At 41.7% G+C, this 17233-nt stretch overlaps 1 protein-coding gene across 1 annotated transcript in view; it reads left to right on the top strand.

The window, feature by feature from the left end:
* Positions 1 to 17233, top strand: part of NMNAT2 (nicotinamide nucleotide adenylyltransferase 2) — a 132415-nt gene that overhangs the window by 99201 nt on the left and 15981 nt on the right. The window contains exons 5-7 of the mRNA XM_029618756.1: positions 855 to 981; positions 7770 to 7850; positions 8650 to 8694. Coding sequence (XP_029474616.1) covers positions 855 to 981; positions 7770 to 7850; positions 8650 to 8694 — 253 coding nt within the window. The remainder of the gene's footprint in view (positions 1 to 854; positions 982 to 7769; positions 7851 to 8649; positions 8695 to 17233) is intronic.

Raw genomic sequence — 17233 nt, 5'->3', positions numbered from 1 at the left:
TTTATTTTAGAAAAGATTCTGTATAACATGCTGAGGGCATTACTTCAAAAGTTCCCCTGAAGAAAAAGAGTTTACCCTGCACTACATAACTCGAAAATATTCTATGTAAGTTATTGGCTGTGCAGCTCCTCATCTGTTCCCCTAATGGTGACCAAGTTGACAGGGGTCGCTTAAGTGACATCACACATTCTGGTGTGTGATTGGTCCATGTCATCTGTGTGAGACACAAAGCACTGAAGAAGAGCTAGAACGCCGAGATCTACTATTCTTTTGGCACTTTGATGTGAATAAATTGAATCACATCTTCAGAGTCTATATGATAACACTGTGGCAAATGGCTCCAGCCAATAGAAACAATAAAAACAGTCAAAAGACAAATTTCTTATATAAGGAATTCCCACAAAATCCAAGTCTAGTATGGTATTCATCTGCATGGAATATCATACACAATGAAGTCAGTATTTAAAAAGGTTTGTACAGGTAATTTTTCAAGTTACCCAGACAGACCCCAAACTTTAAATTTACCATGCCACTGAGCAGATACATTTTAGCCAGTAAGCCATTACCTGAATGAAAAGAGTCAGGGCAGAGGGTGTGGCCTGGGTTACTTTAGTAGGCTATAGTCAGCAGTATGCTTACCCATCTGAATATCCAGGCAAACTTACCCAGCTAACTTTCGCGCTTCCCATCTTGTTCAATATCAGCCTATCAAATACAGATGTTTGAGAATCTTTATTTATGGCTTCTAGCCTGGGGTTGAGCCTAAGCACTTGGAAGCTAGACTGTGGAAATGTGTATGTTTTTAGTACTTGTAATTTATGGATGCTTATCTCCTTTTTTTTTTTAACCTTTAGAGGGTGACTGGATGTATCCTCTCCAATGTCAACACACCCTCCATGACCCCTGTGATTGGACAGCCACAGAATGAGTCATCACAGCCTATTTACCAAAACAGTAACATCACCAACAAGCCCACTGCAGGTAGGTTGTAACTCTGGGATCACAAAATATTCTTAAGCATCGTGCTCCTCTGTATATGGGGTGAAAACTACTTATTCCGGACAGAGATGGACAGAAATTGACCACTGGTGAAGATCAAGAAAGTCAACAGTGGAGTAAGTTTGAATGGAGAAGGCTCTCTGCTGCTTTTGAATACATCTGTTTTGTGCCACAATGTCAGAATGGCCTTTAAGGGCAGGTATCCTGATAACGTGGCTCTGCTGCTGCTGCTAGAAGGGCCGGTGCTAGCTTTTTTGCTGCCCTGTGCGAACAATTATTGTGCACCTCCACCCACCACCACACTTATATTCATTCTCTGTCTTGGGCCTGCCAAAAAAAGCCCAGCTCCTTCCAGTGACCAACTTTAAATCTGTCACCCCTGTACCCTCCAGGTCTTCACCCCCTCCCCTGGAACCCATTTCTGGTACAAGAGTATTAGGTTCCCTAGGCAAATCTTATACCCTTGCACCCCGCCTCCTGCTCTCTCCATGTACACAATTAAAAATTATGCATTCATTATTCAGGTTTTACATGAAAAAGAATATTCAAATAGACTTCTGAGATAAAAAAAAAAATAAATTATTTGCATGCATTTCTTTGGTGCCAACCAGAAAACCCTACAAAAAAGGCACTTAGAACCCATATGGCAATAGGACTACTATAATGCATGTTAGGTGTGGGCTTGACCCTCAAAAAGCCATGAGTAAATTACAATTAAAATATAATAAACCTACCACACCAAAGCAGCACAACTGCCAGCACATAAAAAAAATAACAACCCTACCTATGAAAAGGTAACACTGCAAATATTACACCACGCCCTAAAACACCAATACACCTCCTATTCCGAAAACAGCTATAGATTCCTACAGGCTAGCAGAATACCCTCCCTTACCTGAGTCACACATGCAGAACACAAACAGATTCTCACCAAATACAGAATAAAGAGACCATAAAGTATAAATAGAAACATGCAGGCAAAAACGGAATAGGAAAACCGCAACAATTCAGACTCTATGTAGTGCAACAATGGAAAAACAGAAACCACCACCAATCCTCAGACAAAATCAAGAAATATAATAAATACATTAATCATAATAGTATAAACATACTAATAAAAAGAATATTTCAAAACAGCTGGTGAATGGAAGATCCAATAATTAAAAAGTCATAAACAATTTGTTTTAAATTTCTCAGACACCAACAAAATATTTAAAAACAGCAGACATATCAAACAGCATCCAAAAATTAAAACTAATAAGGATAAGATAATTCACGTTCTCCATACCTGGAAACTTTTGATTTCCAATCACTCTGAGATTGTAGTGGATCAGTATGAGAGGGATGCATACATTTTCTCCTCTCTCTCTCTCTCATTGATATATATCTACACATACATACATATGCACGCTCTCTCTCATATGCGCACATGCTCAGTCTTACATACACATGGTCACATGCTCCCTCTGTCTCACACATATTCTCAGGCAACACATGCTCATAATCTCCCTCCTACTTATTATACAAGTTCACACACATACACACACATTCACACAAGATCCCTCTCTTTCTCACATATACACACATACACTCATTATACAAGTTCACACACATACACACACATACACACGCTCAAACACACACACATATTCAGACACACACACACAAAGAGAACATCCTAGGCTTCAATACCTCAACTTTTCCTAAACTGAGGAATTTACTTCTCAAAAAAAATTACTACTATTTAGATCTCTTATTCCATCATTCCTAGAGCTTCCAACTGTCTCGGTGCTCCCTCACACACACACACACACACACACACACGCTCAGACATACACATATGTCTCCTCTCACACACACATGCTCAGACACCCACACACATTCTGCTTCTGCTCAGACAGACAGACACACACACTTGCTTTTATCAAGGCCTCTCCCAGCAGCCCTGGCCCTCCACTTCTGCTGCAGGGCAGGTTAGGAACTGCCTTGTGGCTTTTTTTCCTTCTGGTCACCTAGAATTATCATCCCTAGAGCTTATATCTGTCTCAGTGCTTCCTCACACATACACACCTGCTCAGACACATCAACATGCCTCCTCTCACACACTCATGCTTAGACACCCACTCACACATACATGCTCAGACACATACATGTTTACACCAAGGCCTCTCCCCGGCCCTCCATCTTTGCTGCACAGCGAATAGCGAACTGCCATGTAGCCTTACAGCTCTTCCTCTTCTTTGCCACGGCCCTGCAGCTCTTCATCTTCGTCGCATGGCGGTTTGGGAACCGCCAATGGCCCTGTAGCTCCTTCCTCTTCATTATGGGGCCTTGCAGATCCTTCTCCTTGCAGTAGTGCCAGCAGCTCATTCAACTCGGTTGTGGCCCTCAGGCTGCCGCCCCTCCAGGCTACCGCCCTGTGCAATTGCACTGCTCACACAGTGGGTTGTGCCGGCCCTAGCTGTTAGCATGAAATGGAGGTTTCCAGCGGAGCTCTTTCCAAGGTGTTAGTTCCTAATCTACTTGGATCTAAAATGTGGTGTTCATTCATGGTGGCAAGACAACAAACCACCTTGAATTTTGAACATGAAAATTCCCCTTCTCCAGCTTACCAGGAAGGATATGCATGTATTCTCACTGTAGTCAACATCACCATGGAATTACTGGTTTAGTTGCAGAGGCATTCTATGTCAGGACCCTCTACAAGTCTTCTCCAGTGGAAACTTTGCTATTCTGAATCTGAAATGGTTCACGAGTATATGAAACTTTCAATCTTCTTCAAAAAATTTTTTTTCTCATAAAGAGTTTTTTGATGTACCATTTGAAGTGAGATAAAAAGCCTTTGATACCAATTTACGTGTAGGTTTAAGAAATTTATTACTATAATATCAATCAAACCTATAAGAGAAAGTTGATAAGTTATATTCAAAAACTAATAATTCACAGTGATAGAACAGTGTTCCACAATTTGATTACCACTCCTAAACCAACCAGAATTCAGAATCATTCTTCAATCACTAATATTCTCAACATTCAACTACTGCAACTCACTACTTATAGGTCTACCAAAATCAACTACATGTCCCATCCAGCTACTGCAGAATGCCACAGCAAGAATACTCACCAACCACAAAAGATCGGAACACATTACCCCAGTACTAAAGGAACTACATTGGCTGCCCGTAGTCAAACGCATAGAATACAAGCTACTTACCATAATACACAAAAACATACACAACAATGAAAAAGAATACTTAAACACCATGTTCCAGAAACATATCCCACAGCGCGACCCCAGATCAGCGAACAAGGCTCTGCTCACCATATCACCAGTAACAACTGCTGGACTTACTACAACTAGAGAAAGAGCAGCTTCAATAGCTTCTTGACTGTGGAACTCACTACCTGAAAACCTAAGATTACAAAACGACTCGAAACTATTCAGAAAACAACTCAAAACATTCTTATTTAAACAAACCTACAAAGACAGCATCGGCTAACAAAATCTCAGTCAAACACTCATATCAAGAGTAAAAACCTTAGCACTGAAAAACCCCAAACAATTAAACATTACAAATCCACAACATTAAACACCATTTACCAAATCTGCTTGTAAAGTAAAATTGTACCTAATATCCTCCCTTCTGCTAACAAAGTTAAATGTAACAAATCTGCCTGTAAAATAAAACATATCCAATATCCAACCCATCTGCTAACAAAATTAATGTAACCAAACTACCTATAACAGATCATATTATCTCCATATTAATTATAGTAAAGATAAAGTTTTTTGGTAAATCTCCATAGTAAAATTAAATTTTATAACAAGCTACTTACAGTAAAATTAAAGATCAATTTATATACAAGTTATCTAGAAGTTAGAATTGATATTTATATCTGTTTTCATATATGCTATGACTTTCACTGTTCTATGTTATGAATATATCATGAATATAACACTGTTTTTATGCTATGAATATATGAGTATATGTTTTATGTGTTATGAAATTTCGCTGTAACAAGTTGTTTTCTCTGTAAACCGGAGTGAAGGCCTGTTCCAAACTTTGGATATAAAAACACACAAATAAATTAAAGAAAGAAAGAAAGAAATCCCAAGGGGTCACAACTTACTCATGCTACAAAAAACCTAGGAGTAACCATCGATAACGAGCTAAACTTCAAATATCACATCTCTGCAATGATCAAAGACGGATTCTTTAAACTGCAAACCCTGAAAAACCTCAAACCCCTCTTTCATGCCCAAGACTACCGAACCGTCCTCCAAACAATACTCTTTTCCAAACTCGACTTTTACAATACTCTACTCCTTGGCCTCCCCGAAGCCACCATCAGACCACTACAGGTACTACAAAACGCTGCCACTAGATCCACATCACCCCCACCCTCAAAGAACTACATTGGCTACCCATCAGCCAAAGAATCCAATATAAAACCCTAACCCTCATCCATAAAAAAATGAACAATAAGATGGACTGGTTAGACTCTGCCATACTCCCTTACACCCCACATAGAAACCTCAGATCTATGGACTCTGGGCTCCTCACCGTCCCCAACTCCAAAACAGCGCACTTCACCCCTACCTGAAAACGAGCCATATCAGTAGCCGGCCCCACGCTATGGAACTCCCTCCCGCCCTTCCTTAGAAATGAACCTTCTACTCAAATCTTCAAAAAACACCTCAAAACCTGGCTCTTCCTAAAAGCCTTCCCACCAGAAACTTAGCCCCCTTGCCCAGGCCCCCACCCCTGCTCAGAAATGAATCTTCCCCAGTCCTCTGTCAACCACCTCTGTGGTTCCCCTTGTAAAGTAACTGTACATATTGAATCCTCTATGCCACCCCATCTCTCTTTCTATCTTCTCCAAATATCATGTTAAATGTTATTTCTCAAAGTTACTATGTAAATTAACCTTTCAAAGTTACTATGTAAATTTATCTTTCTAAATTATTATTTAAGTTACAATGTTACAATGTAAAATAAGCAGCTTCTGCCTTAGTTCTGTTCAATTACATGTAAACTGATGTGATATCTCGATCGAATGTCAGTATATAAAAACAAATAAATAAATGAAGATTTGGGCATTTATCTGGCTAAATTCTAGCTGGCTAACAAAGAGATTTCCAGGCCATGGTAGAGATATAACCCATGTTAAACAGCATATATCACACGATATAGCCCTATTGTGGCTATACCTTGTCATATTTGTGATATTATGCAATTGTTTGGCCAGAAACCTGCTCCTATTACAATGAGCTGTTTTGCATAGCATTAGCATACATGAATTTTACAAATCAGTGCAAAGCAGCTCATTCATACCTAGTCCTATGTAAATAAAATAATGTGGCTGACTTTGAAATTTGTCAACCACGTTATTTTATTTACATTTTTTTGAAAATTGTTAATCTACCATGGGAGCACCAAGATCCTAATACAGGTCCTGATACTACCGCAGTATATTTAAAAGGCCCTGCAACTGAATATGGCACCCCCTAGAATGGCTCTAAAAATCAATGGGGGCCTTATTAAACTCCCTCCCCCCACTTACCCCGGGCCATCAATTGAGGCAGACTTGCCAAAAAATAATAAATAATAAATGATTGCCTGTGACGACGCAACCCCACCAGCCACCCAGCTCCTGAGTTATCCAAAACCCCATCCCAAATAGTTACTCCCCCTCCTGCCCCCCAGTGCCACATGACAGGGGCACGGTCAGCTTGGTGCCATTTTGGAAAATGGCCTTTTTCCTTTGCTGATATGCCTTTTTTGAGATAATAGAGTGAGGGGTCCAGGGTGCTCCCGAGGGGAGGTCCAATAGGCCACCACAATAATTTTTGGTATGTTGGAGGGGTGGGGGATGGGGGTTGAGGGGCCATATTGTTCTAATTTTCTATTGAAAAGGGGGTGGGGGATTTGAGGGGGGCAGGAGGATCTAGATATTTGGGAGGGGGTTTTTTTTTTATAACAAATACTGTGTTCTCTGAAAGAAAGGGTGCTACAAGCCTGTCTGTCTTTTTTATGGAAAAGGTACCCAAGTGCTACTTTAGAATTTTTCAATCTCACCCTGCTTCCCTTAGATAACTCTGGGAATATTTCTGTATATTATGCTAGGTAAAACTAATTCTATCCTCTCCTGTCCATGCATGTGCATAAGTTTATCAATATATGTTTGGATCTAAATAAATGACTAGCTTGAACTGTGATTAGCTCAGAATTGTAAAACCACCTGAATTTGTATTTATGAGGCCTGCAAACGAAAGAAAAGTGGTTGAGCCACTACACATGGCTAACCCACTACCTGTGGCTAATGGATTGTTTTCTGTTACCAGTAAGCATTCCAAAACTTCAAGCCAAGCCAGCATAACCAATTATACGATGATTCTGTAAGTTCAAGAATATATAGATCTCTCCTTCAAGAGGGATCCATGTTAGTGACATGGCTCCCTCTTGTAGGGATCCCTCTTTTAGGGATCCATGACATCTAGGATCATAGTATGTAATTCACCCACTCCTCCCAACCCTTACTTTGGCAACTAACCATGATTCTCTGCCCATATGTTTTCTCTGGGTTACTTTCTGTTTATCTTTTTATTTCTTGCTTTTATGTTTCAGGCTTTGTTTTGATGTTTGGGAGGGGGTTGGTTTTTTGTTTTTTTTTAGTTTTATAGACACTCTTTTTCCATCTTTCTGACTTTCTCAGAGAGTATTTCTCTGTTTCTGCCTCTTATATACTAATTTTTCCTTTTTTTCCAGCAAAAATTATAGGGAAGGTGGGAGAAGGTCTGAGCAGAATTTGCTGTGTCCGCCCTCCAATGGAACGATTCACTTTTGTTGGTAAGCAACTCAATCTTTCCAGTCCCTAGTGTTTTCATTTCCTCATTGGTTCTTTTCGCTTCCTTTATGCCATCTCCTTGATGATTTTATGTCAGTTGCAGGAACATATGAACATCTTTACCCTTTCAAAGTTATTAGTCATTCTTAACATGCATTGACAACAACTACATATAGCAACCCACAATCCATCTTAAAAGCCACCAAGTCCAAAGTGGAAGTTGTGATGGTCTTTAGTAAAAAGTGTGAATTAGCAGCATGTATGCTATACACAGACACATTTAAGAAAATGAGAGATGAATAGCACAAATTGCATTGAACACTGCCAATACAACTCATCCTTGACTTGCAATCCCCCTGCTATTAACAATATTAGGCCTCACTTTACTCTGCCAGGTAGTGTCAGTCAATCAATCCTGACCTTATACATGCAATTATGTAATTTCACAACTTTTCTAATGTAACTCCATCCTGACCTGCAGAATACAGTGATTGCCCCCAAATAACATTTCCTCCTGTCCTTCCTAACCAGTAATGGGGAGCATTCGGTCATTATGGGAGTCTCACAGTTAAAATTCTACATGTCGTCCTCTTAGATGTGAAAGTTTGTAGAAAACAGTCTTCTGAAAGACAAAGTCCCAAATCTCATTTTATCTTTTGAAAGCAGTAATTTTTCACTCCTGATGCACGGGAGGGTGCTGAGATATTTGCAGATGTCATCAGGACATGGATGCAGGGCAACAACCGCAGACATTAAACACTTCTTGCATTCTCACTCTTTCATTTTTTTTGCCTCTCCTAGATGAGAATGCAAATCTTGGGACAGTGATGAGATATGAAGAGATTGGTGAGTAGCCTGTATTAAAATGTTTCTTGGAGAAGACTTTAAATATTCCTGATCTTATGGTGTATGTGATTCTCTGACCCAGTATGGCAAATCTTAGCTTCTTATGTACCTGAGGGGTATCCTCTTTCTTGAATATCCTTTGGATATCTTAAGTGGATCTGCACCTGTGGAGGTGCCACTCTTCTCCTGGTTATTGGGTAGTTTCTAAGCCTCCTTCCAAACCTCGGATGGGTAATTGAATCTCTCAGAGAGAGAGGTTTAGAACTGTTCAAAAGTACAAGACCGGTCAAACAAATCCTAAAATAGAAGGAAGAATGGGTTGAGAGCTTCCTTCACTGAATAAAAAAACAGAAAATAAGCTCCTCATACAAAATCAGAAGGAAAAGAAACAGGAAACAGAAAACACTTCTTCCAAAACCCGCCTTTTATAGTGGCAGGCATTAATCACTGCAGCAGTCTACATGGGAGAGCTGTAAACCAGATGACATACTTCCCCATATCTATCCTGATAGACTAATCCTCTTAGTAGAGAGCCAGTATGAAACCTTTAGTAGACATATACAAAATATCGGCATTCATATTCTCAATGTAAAATTTATTTTAATTTTTTGGTTGTTCATTAAAAGTAAACATGAAACATTGTAGATAAGGAATCTAACCTAGGGGAAGATCATAAATATCCCTGATTGGATTTCCAACTATAATGTGTTCTGTGGATGTTGCTATATAAAGAAATATTGACTATGACTGTGAACTTGGTCTGATGCAATGATGTATTGGGAAATGCAAACACAGATGCAAGCCAACCATAGAGAATGTCAAGCAAAGTGTTATGAATTCGCTGCCCGCGGGTTCCCCCGCGAGCAGGCTCACTTACCCCATGCTGTTTTTTGCTTTGCTGACGCAGCAGGACACCGCCATTGGCCTTCCCGCCATGGCTGGAGCCGCGGACTTCCTGCCATCCCCTGTGCAGCCGGGACCGCCGCCGACATCACCTGATCTTCGCGGCATGGAGGCCGCATTCCCGGGGTTGAGTAGCTGCTGGAGCCACCCCTGGGCCTCCTGCAGTGGCTGGAGCCGCTGCCGTCATCGGGCCTGCTCCTCAGGCCCAGCGCTGCGATTCTAACGCTGTGCATCAGTGCAGGCTGCTGTCCGCGGTCCTGCACAGCTTTCCTGCTTTCCTTAGGCGCCGGCGCGCGCCTCTCTGCAAAATTTAAAGGGCCAGGCACAGGAAGTGTGCTGGCCCCACCTAGGGAGTGGACTTCCTGTACCAGCCCTATAAAAGGACTGCTCCGTCATTCAGTCTTTGCCTTGCATCGGAGTTACTTCGTCTCTGGAAGCTCCTGCTGTCCAGTGCTCCGACAGGCTCTTGTGTTCTTCGTGGAGCTCCTCGTCTCATCTGTGTTTTGAACCATGTCTTCATTGCCTGAGGTCCCCGTCCAGGTGTCCTGGTGTTTCAGCTCCTTGCTTGCTTCCTGATGTTCTAGCCCTTCTTGATGTTCGTGTTTGCTCCGGAGCCTTCTGTTCTGCCGGCCGTGTATCTCCGGGTGACGCAGCTTCGTCATGGGAGATGCCGGCAGTGCACTGGTGTCCTCTGTGCTCCTGAGCCGTCTTGCCCTGCCAGCCTTTGTGGTGCTTCAGATGACATCTGGCTTCATCGTCGAAGTTCTGCCTTGGCTGGATTCTTCCCTGCGCTTGTCCCGGTCTCCATGTGGTCCGTGACCAGCCTCCTTGGGCTATGTAGGGCGCGCAGTGGGACAGGGTGGTCCACGACCAGCCCATTGGGTCCACCCGTGAAGGTGGGCTGTGTAGGGCGCCCTGAGAGACAGTGCCAATGTCTTCCTTCCCAGCTTCTCGTCTCGTCTGGACTTCGTCAAGTTCCTCGTCTCTGATGCCGTTGCATCAGCCCTGGTGACATGTCTTTGCTTCAACCCTCATCTATGATGCCGTCGCATCAGCCCTGGTGACATGTCTTTGCTTCAACCCTCATCTATGATGCCGTCGCATCAACCTTGGTCTTATGTCTTCGTGTCAAGGCCTCCGTCTGCCCTCATCCTCAGGCCGGCCTGCTGCTCCATGCTGATTCAAGCGGCAGGTCCGAAAGGGCTCGGAACAGTCGGAGGACCGTTCTCCTACCAACATCATCTGTTGGCTCTGGGAGCTTGCAGGCCTGGCAGAGGGTAAGACCGTCAGCCATGCTGGAACACACCGTCAACCCTCAGTTCAGTCCTGGATCCGTCTGGGGTTGGCCCGAGGCCCAAGGGCACACTAAAACAACCCCTCTCAACACAAAGGAGTGGAAGAAACCAAATCAAATAAATAAGTATATAAAAACTGTATCAATAAATACCTAGATAAGAAGAAATTTATTACCTAATAATTTACTTTCCTTGAATTCAGCCAGATCAGTTCAGATGAATAGGTTATGCCCATCAACCAGCAGAAGGAAACAGATTAATAGATTCACTGATGTCACTCTTTAAGGGTTTCAAAACAGCACCAAGATGTTCTGGGGAATTGGTATGTAATAGTCAAAATATATAAGAAACACCCCAGTGAATTTTAAATTTTTGAAAATTATTAAATTATTGTTGACAATTATCTGCTCGCAGCCAAGTCCTGGTTTAAGTGACCAAAAAAATTTTTTTTGAAAGGTCAACTGCAATGTGTGGTGAAACACTTGCAAGCTGCCTAATTTACTGCAACACAAAAATTTTTAAGCAAGTAGAGGAAGGGTTTCATATATAAATTTTTCAGCCCAACACAAGGTCTGCCAGATTTCCATGTATAATCATCAACCAATCCTCCTCCACCTGTTATATTATTTTTAACTCCGTGCAACCCTAGTGAAAACTGCAACACATTTTTTATCCCGTTATTCCTTAAAAACGGTTTTCTTTATATATATGTAATTCAATTAAACATAGCTTTCAGAGTCCCGACTTATCTGATGATGTTAAATCCACCCGACGTAGCTACGTTTCTGGTTCACAACGGAACCTTTCTTCAGGGGACGTGTTCTCCTAAAGCAGTCGGTGTAACAGTCGCTGAAAATGAAGCATCAGAAGAGATTTTTTCCAGGCGCCATAGAGCGCTCTTGCTCTCTACAAACCTCTCGCTAACGATCCAAGCTTTTAAGCTAGAGGCACAGATGATGTCGCTACCAATCACAACACACATCGCTATGACATCATCACGTATTCATTCAAACTAAAGAGCCCCAATCAAGAGCTTCATTCATTCCCTGTGGGGCTTGCGTGTTCAAGGTAAAAATCCAAAACGCTTCGCGTTTGTTCAGCAATTCTTCCCGATTCCCTCCTCGCGACTGAATGGGTATATGGTCTATAACGGTCCATCTCAACATACTATACGAGTGTCCATGCTCTACACAGTGTGCAACCATTGGCGCAGATAAAGTGGATGTATTTAATTTAGATTTATGTTCATTCAACCTCACTCTGATCTTGCGGGTTGTCCTGCCAATATATAGCCCTGGGCACGGACAAATAATTGCGTAGACAACGTAATCAGAATTACATGACGTATTGTGTTTACGGTATACACAATACCCTGTTACCGGTTCTTGCCAATGTGAGCCCTCAATACAGTTCACACAATGAGAACATTGCCCGCACTTGTGATGTCCTGTGATTGAAACCTGTACATTTAACGGGGCTTGAGCATGTACTAGCTTGTCTCTAATATTCGCGCCCCGTGTGGTGATAATTAACGGAGTGTCTTCAAAAATCTTATGTAAAGCTAATACATGCCAATGGCGTCGAATCGATGATGATATTATGTTAGTAGCCACTGACTGTTTTAGAACACAAACTAATTGTGGACTTTCTTTTGAGGGTTTATACTGTAATAAGCTGTGTCTGTCCGAATATTTAGCCCTTTTGTAGGCTTTTCTAATTGCTGATCTCGGATACCCCCGTTCCAAGAATCGATCGCGCAAAATTGCTGCTTGGACTTCAAAATCACTCGTGGTGGAACATATACGCTTTGCGCGAAAAAACTGACTGGCAGGCAGTCCGCATTTGAAAGGGTGAGGGTGATGACTATGAAATTTTAGTAGATTGTTTTTATCAGTGGGCTTACGGTACATAGTAGTTCTGAATGTGTGTTCCTCCAAACTAATTAAGACATCTAAGAATGCTATCTGTGATGTCGAATATTGTATGGTAAATTTTAGATGAGAATTCTGACCGTTAATCCAATCATAAAAACTAAGCAATTGCTGTTGAGTGCCACTCCATACGAGCAGAATGTCATCTATATAACGAACCCATAGGGTGATATATTGCCACCATTCAGCTTTATACACAACATCCTCCTCGAACTTCATGACATAAATATTGGCAGTTGTCGGGGCCAAAGGTGATCCCATAGGGATTCCATGGGTTTGCCAAAAAATTTCTGTATTGAACATAAAATAGTTGTGATACAGAACTGTCTCCAATAGTTGTAAAATTACACCTGTAGATATCCGTTGATGATTCAATCTGTGCGTGAGACATTGATTGATGATGTCAAAAGCTTGTGTCTGCGGGATGTTGGTATAGAGCGCAACAATGTCCAAAGTCACCAAGATATAATTTTGAGATGTCTCCAATTGGACTGATTGAAGTTTTTGCAACAAATGTATGGTATCCTTGATGAAGGATTTAGCTTGTATGACATAAGGTTGCAAAATTTTATCCAATAATATGGCGGGAGCTTCCAACACAGAATCATTTAGAGACACGATGGGACGTATGGGTGGCTTAGTTAAATGTTTGTGAATTTTGGGTAAAGAATATATAACCGGTATGCGCGGGTGATCCACTAACAGAATTTTTTTTTTCTTTTTCTGTTAAACCAGAGGAAGATTCAACTATGGTACATAAAGTAGATGACAATGTCTGTGTTGGATCTGATGTTAACTTCTGATAGAATTTTGTATCATTCAAATGTTGCAGCATGGTTTCCTCGTATGTACTGCGGTCTTGCAAAACCACTCCTCCGCCCTTGTCGGCCGGTTTTATAATAAGTTGATCATTGGTTTCTAAAGATCTTAAAGCAGCTCTGAGAGAAGGGGTTAAATTGTTTTTCCAATGGTGGGTCTGAGATTCAAATATCTTTAAATCTTGTAACACCAATTGTTCAAAAGTTTTGATATGGGCATCCATGGGACCCGGAGGATGCCATTTAGATTTTGGCCGGACTAATGAAATATCAAGGGTGTTACCTACATTCATATCAGAAAAAAATAGACGCAAATTCTATCCCTGAAGAAAGGTTCCGTTGTGAACCAGAAACGTAGCTACGTCGGGTGGATTTAACATCATCAGATAAGTCGGGACTCTGAAAGCTATGTTTAATTGAATTACATATATATAGAGAAAACCGTTTTTAAGGAATAACGGGATAAAAAATGTGTTGCAGTTTTCACTAGGGTTGCACGGAGTTAAAAATAATATAACAGGTGGAGGAGGATTGGTTGATGATTATACATGGAAATCTGGCAGACCTTGTGTTGGGCTGAAAAATTTATATATGAAACCCTTCCTCTACTTGCTTAAAAATTTTTGTGTTGCAGTAAATTAGGCAGCTTGCAAGTGTTTCACCACACATTGCAGTTGACCTTTCAAAAAATTTTTTTTTGGTCACTTAAACCAGGACTTGGCTGCGAGCAGATAATTGTCAACAATAATTTAATAATTTTCAAAAATTTAAAATTCACTGGGGTGTTTCTTATATATTTTGACTCTTTAAGGGTTGACATCAGTCTGCTAGTATTAACTGTAACAAACTAACCAATGCAACTTAATTCCCTTTCAAACAAGGGATTCAAAGAAGAACAGAACAGATGGATAACAATAAAGGTGACTTTCTTATCAATTTGGTGCTGTTACGATCATATATGTGTCTTTTCTTCTATGACAACTACTGCATTACAATGATTGGCAATCCAGGGAGGGCCCTGGACTGATCTGACTGAATTCCTGGAAAAGTAATTATCAGTAATAGCAAATTTCTCCTTCCTCTTCATTCAGCCGGATCAGTCCAGTTAAATGGAATATACTAAAGCTATTCCTGAACAGGGGCGGATTCCGATGACGACTGGCCCAGGGATTTGCCACCCAGGCCGGCTCAGGAGATACCATGTGGTCTGCCGAGCACGGCTCTGTCACAGCTGCGCTCGGCAGACCACGTGACTAGAGCGACCAGCCCACCAGGGGATGCCTGATCCCCCGATAGGGCAATCCGCCCCTGTTCCTGAATCAGGTGGGACACTGCCAAACCCGCTCTCAATACCTCAGAGGCAAAGAAAACCTCTTTTCTGTCACTTATATTCAAAGTAATGCTTCAAAAAAGAATGCAAAGATGACCACTTCACTGCCCTATAAATCTCAGGAGAGGCTAAGCGGAGCTCTGCCCATGAGACCATGTGGATTTTAGTTGAATGATCCTTGATTCTGTTGGGTTATGTAGGCTGCCGTAATTATCTCTTTAATCCAATGGACCAAAGAAATTGAAGGTACCATACGAATCTTCATGACACCCTTAGTAAACACTAAAAAGGGTTCCCTACAGGGCCTGTAACTCCAAAATCCTTCTAGCTGAACAGATGACCACCAAACATACAACTTTCAGTTTAATAGGTTTCAGAGATAACTGTCTGATAGGCTCAGATGTAGGGGTGGATTGTAGGATTTTGTCTGGCTCCCTCATGCACAAACAAGCCGATGTAATGTATTGCGCTTGGCTGAGTGCATAGCTTTACATGCGCTTGGACGTGCATTTTGGACACGTCCAAAACTCCTCATGCAATAAGGGGTTTAGCGTGTCCAAAACACGCGTCCAAATCAGCACATAGCTAATAGCACTCATCACATGTAAATTCATGTTAAATGAGGCTATTAGCTATTATCCCCCATGCAAAAAAAAATAAATATGCACCTTATGCACACATTTTTACTCTAAAAAAATTAGCACCTGCCCCATAGCAGGCGTTAATTCTTGAGGAGCCTCAAAAGTTAACAGAAAAGCAGAAAATACTGCTTTTCTGTAGTTCCTCCAACTTAATATTGTGGCGGAAGAACCGAAAAAAGGAGAACTGTAAAAAAATTTTTTTAAACGGCACTGGCAGTCAGGTTAGGAAAATTGACACTCAATTAACGAGCATCCATTTTCTTAATCCGTGGCAGTGCACAGGTTAGGAAAATGGATGCTCATAAAATTGACCATCCAGTTTCCTAACCTGCACTGACAGCCACCTCTCCTGGGTGCCCAATGCCGATTAGGTGCTAGGAATGCACAATTTTCCCTAGCACCTCCTTTTTTCCATGACAGCCCATTTAAATATTAAATTGGGTGCCCAGGAGAGGTGTATCGGCACGCGTTAAGAGAGCGGGGGCTCAATCATGAGTGCCTGTGTAAGGTGTGCTGATATTGCATTGGCCTGTTTCTGTGCAGCACATGCTTCAGCAGCACCCAGAAATCAGGTCAAGTCAAACCTTGAGGGTTGCATCATTTGACCTAGAGCCTGATAGAAGTAAGCCAAAATATCTTCAACATAAATTTCATATTTATCCTAAATAACTAAGTAAATCACAACCTAAACCAGGCCAAGCCAACTAAGCTGAAAATTCCTTCCATCTATTTAGTTGGTTGGCCCCCTTCCCCCAAATTTGGTAAAAGTTCTCATATATTATCCTGGATGCCTGGAATGGTGTTAAATTCTCTTGCCAACCAATCAGCTCTTGAACCAATTGCCAAGTAATGAGGCAACCACACTGCCAGGCAGCATTAGATATACACACACACTCTACTAATGTGCTGCTGCTGCTGCTCATGTGCTCATTCAGTGAGTTCCCCCTGCCTCAGCACTGCCACATCATTATGTAAAGTTCTTGCTTGCTATCAGACCTTCCCCAGTCTGCAGCAGCACCCTCCTTTTCCCATTCCACTCTCTAGTAGACTCATTGGTTCCACAGGCAGCTGCGCCTCTCAGAGCTCAGCCCAGCCACCTCTCACTAACAATGCAAAGACACTTCTTCCCGACTCAGCACACTGCACGCATATCCAGCATAGCTCTCTGCTTCAACGGCAGGGGAGAAGAAAAACAACCAATAAGGGCTGAATAACATAGTCTGGGTAAAACAAATAAGCATGGGTGTAGCTTGCTTATTGCGGCGGTTACTACCCCTAACTAATCAAGCTTGATATTTCACTCGGATGCAGCTCCATCACTGCTCTCTACATTAATGGTGGGGGTGGAAGGGAAATAGAACCAAAGAGCTAAGAGAAACAGATAAGTATGAGAAAAAAATGTGTGAAGCTTGCTGGGCAGACTGGATGGGCCGTTTGGTCTTCTTCTGCAGTCATTTCTATGTTTCTATATGTTTCTATGAAAATCTGACTTGTTTGTGGCTTTTGAGAAGCAGATTTGTTCACCCCTACTATATGTGTGTGGGATTGGCCTCAGAAAGCCATGAATAAACTGAACTACAATTGTAATATAGTAAACCTCCCATTCCAAAACAGCATGAAC

Source organism: Rhinatrema bivittatum, chromosome 10, assembly GCF_901001135.1.
Source record: "Rhinatrema bivittatum chromosome 10, aRhiBiv1.1, whole genome shotgun sequence".
In the NCBI taxonomy this organism is placed as follows: domain Eukaryota; kingdom Metazoa; phylum Chordata; class Amphibia; order Gymnophiona; family Rhinatrematidae; genus Rhinatrema; species Rhinatrema bivittatum.
Note: the sequence above shows the minus strand (reverse complement) of the source record. Positions and strands in the feature narration are given on the sequence as shown.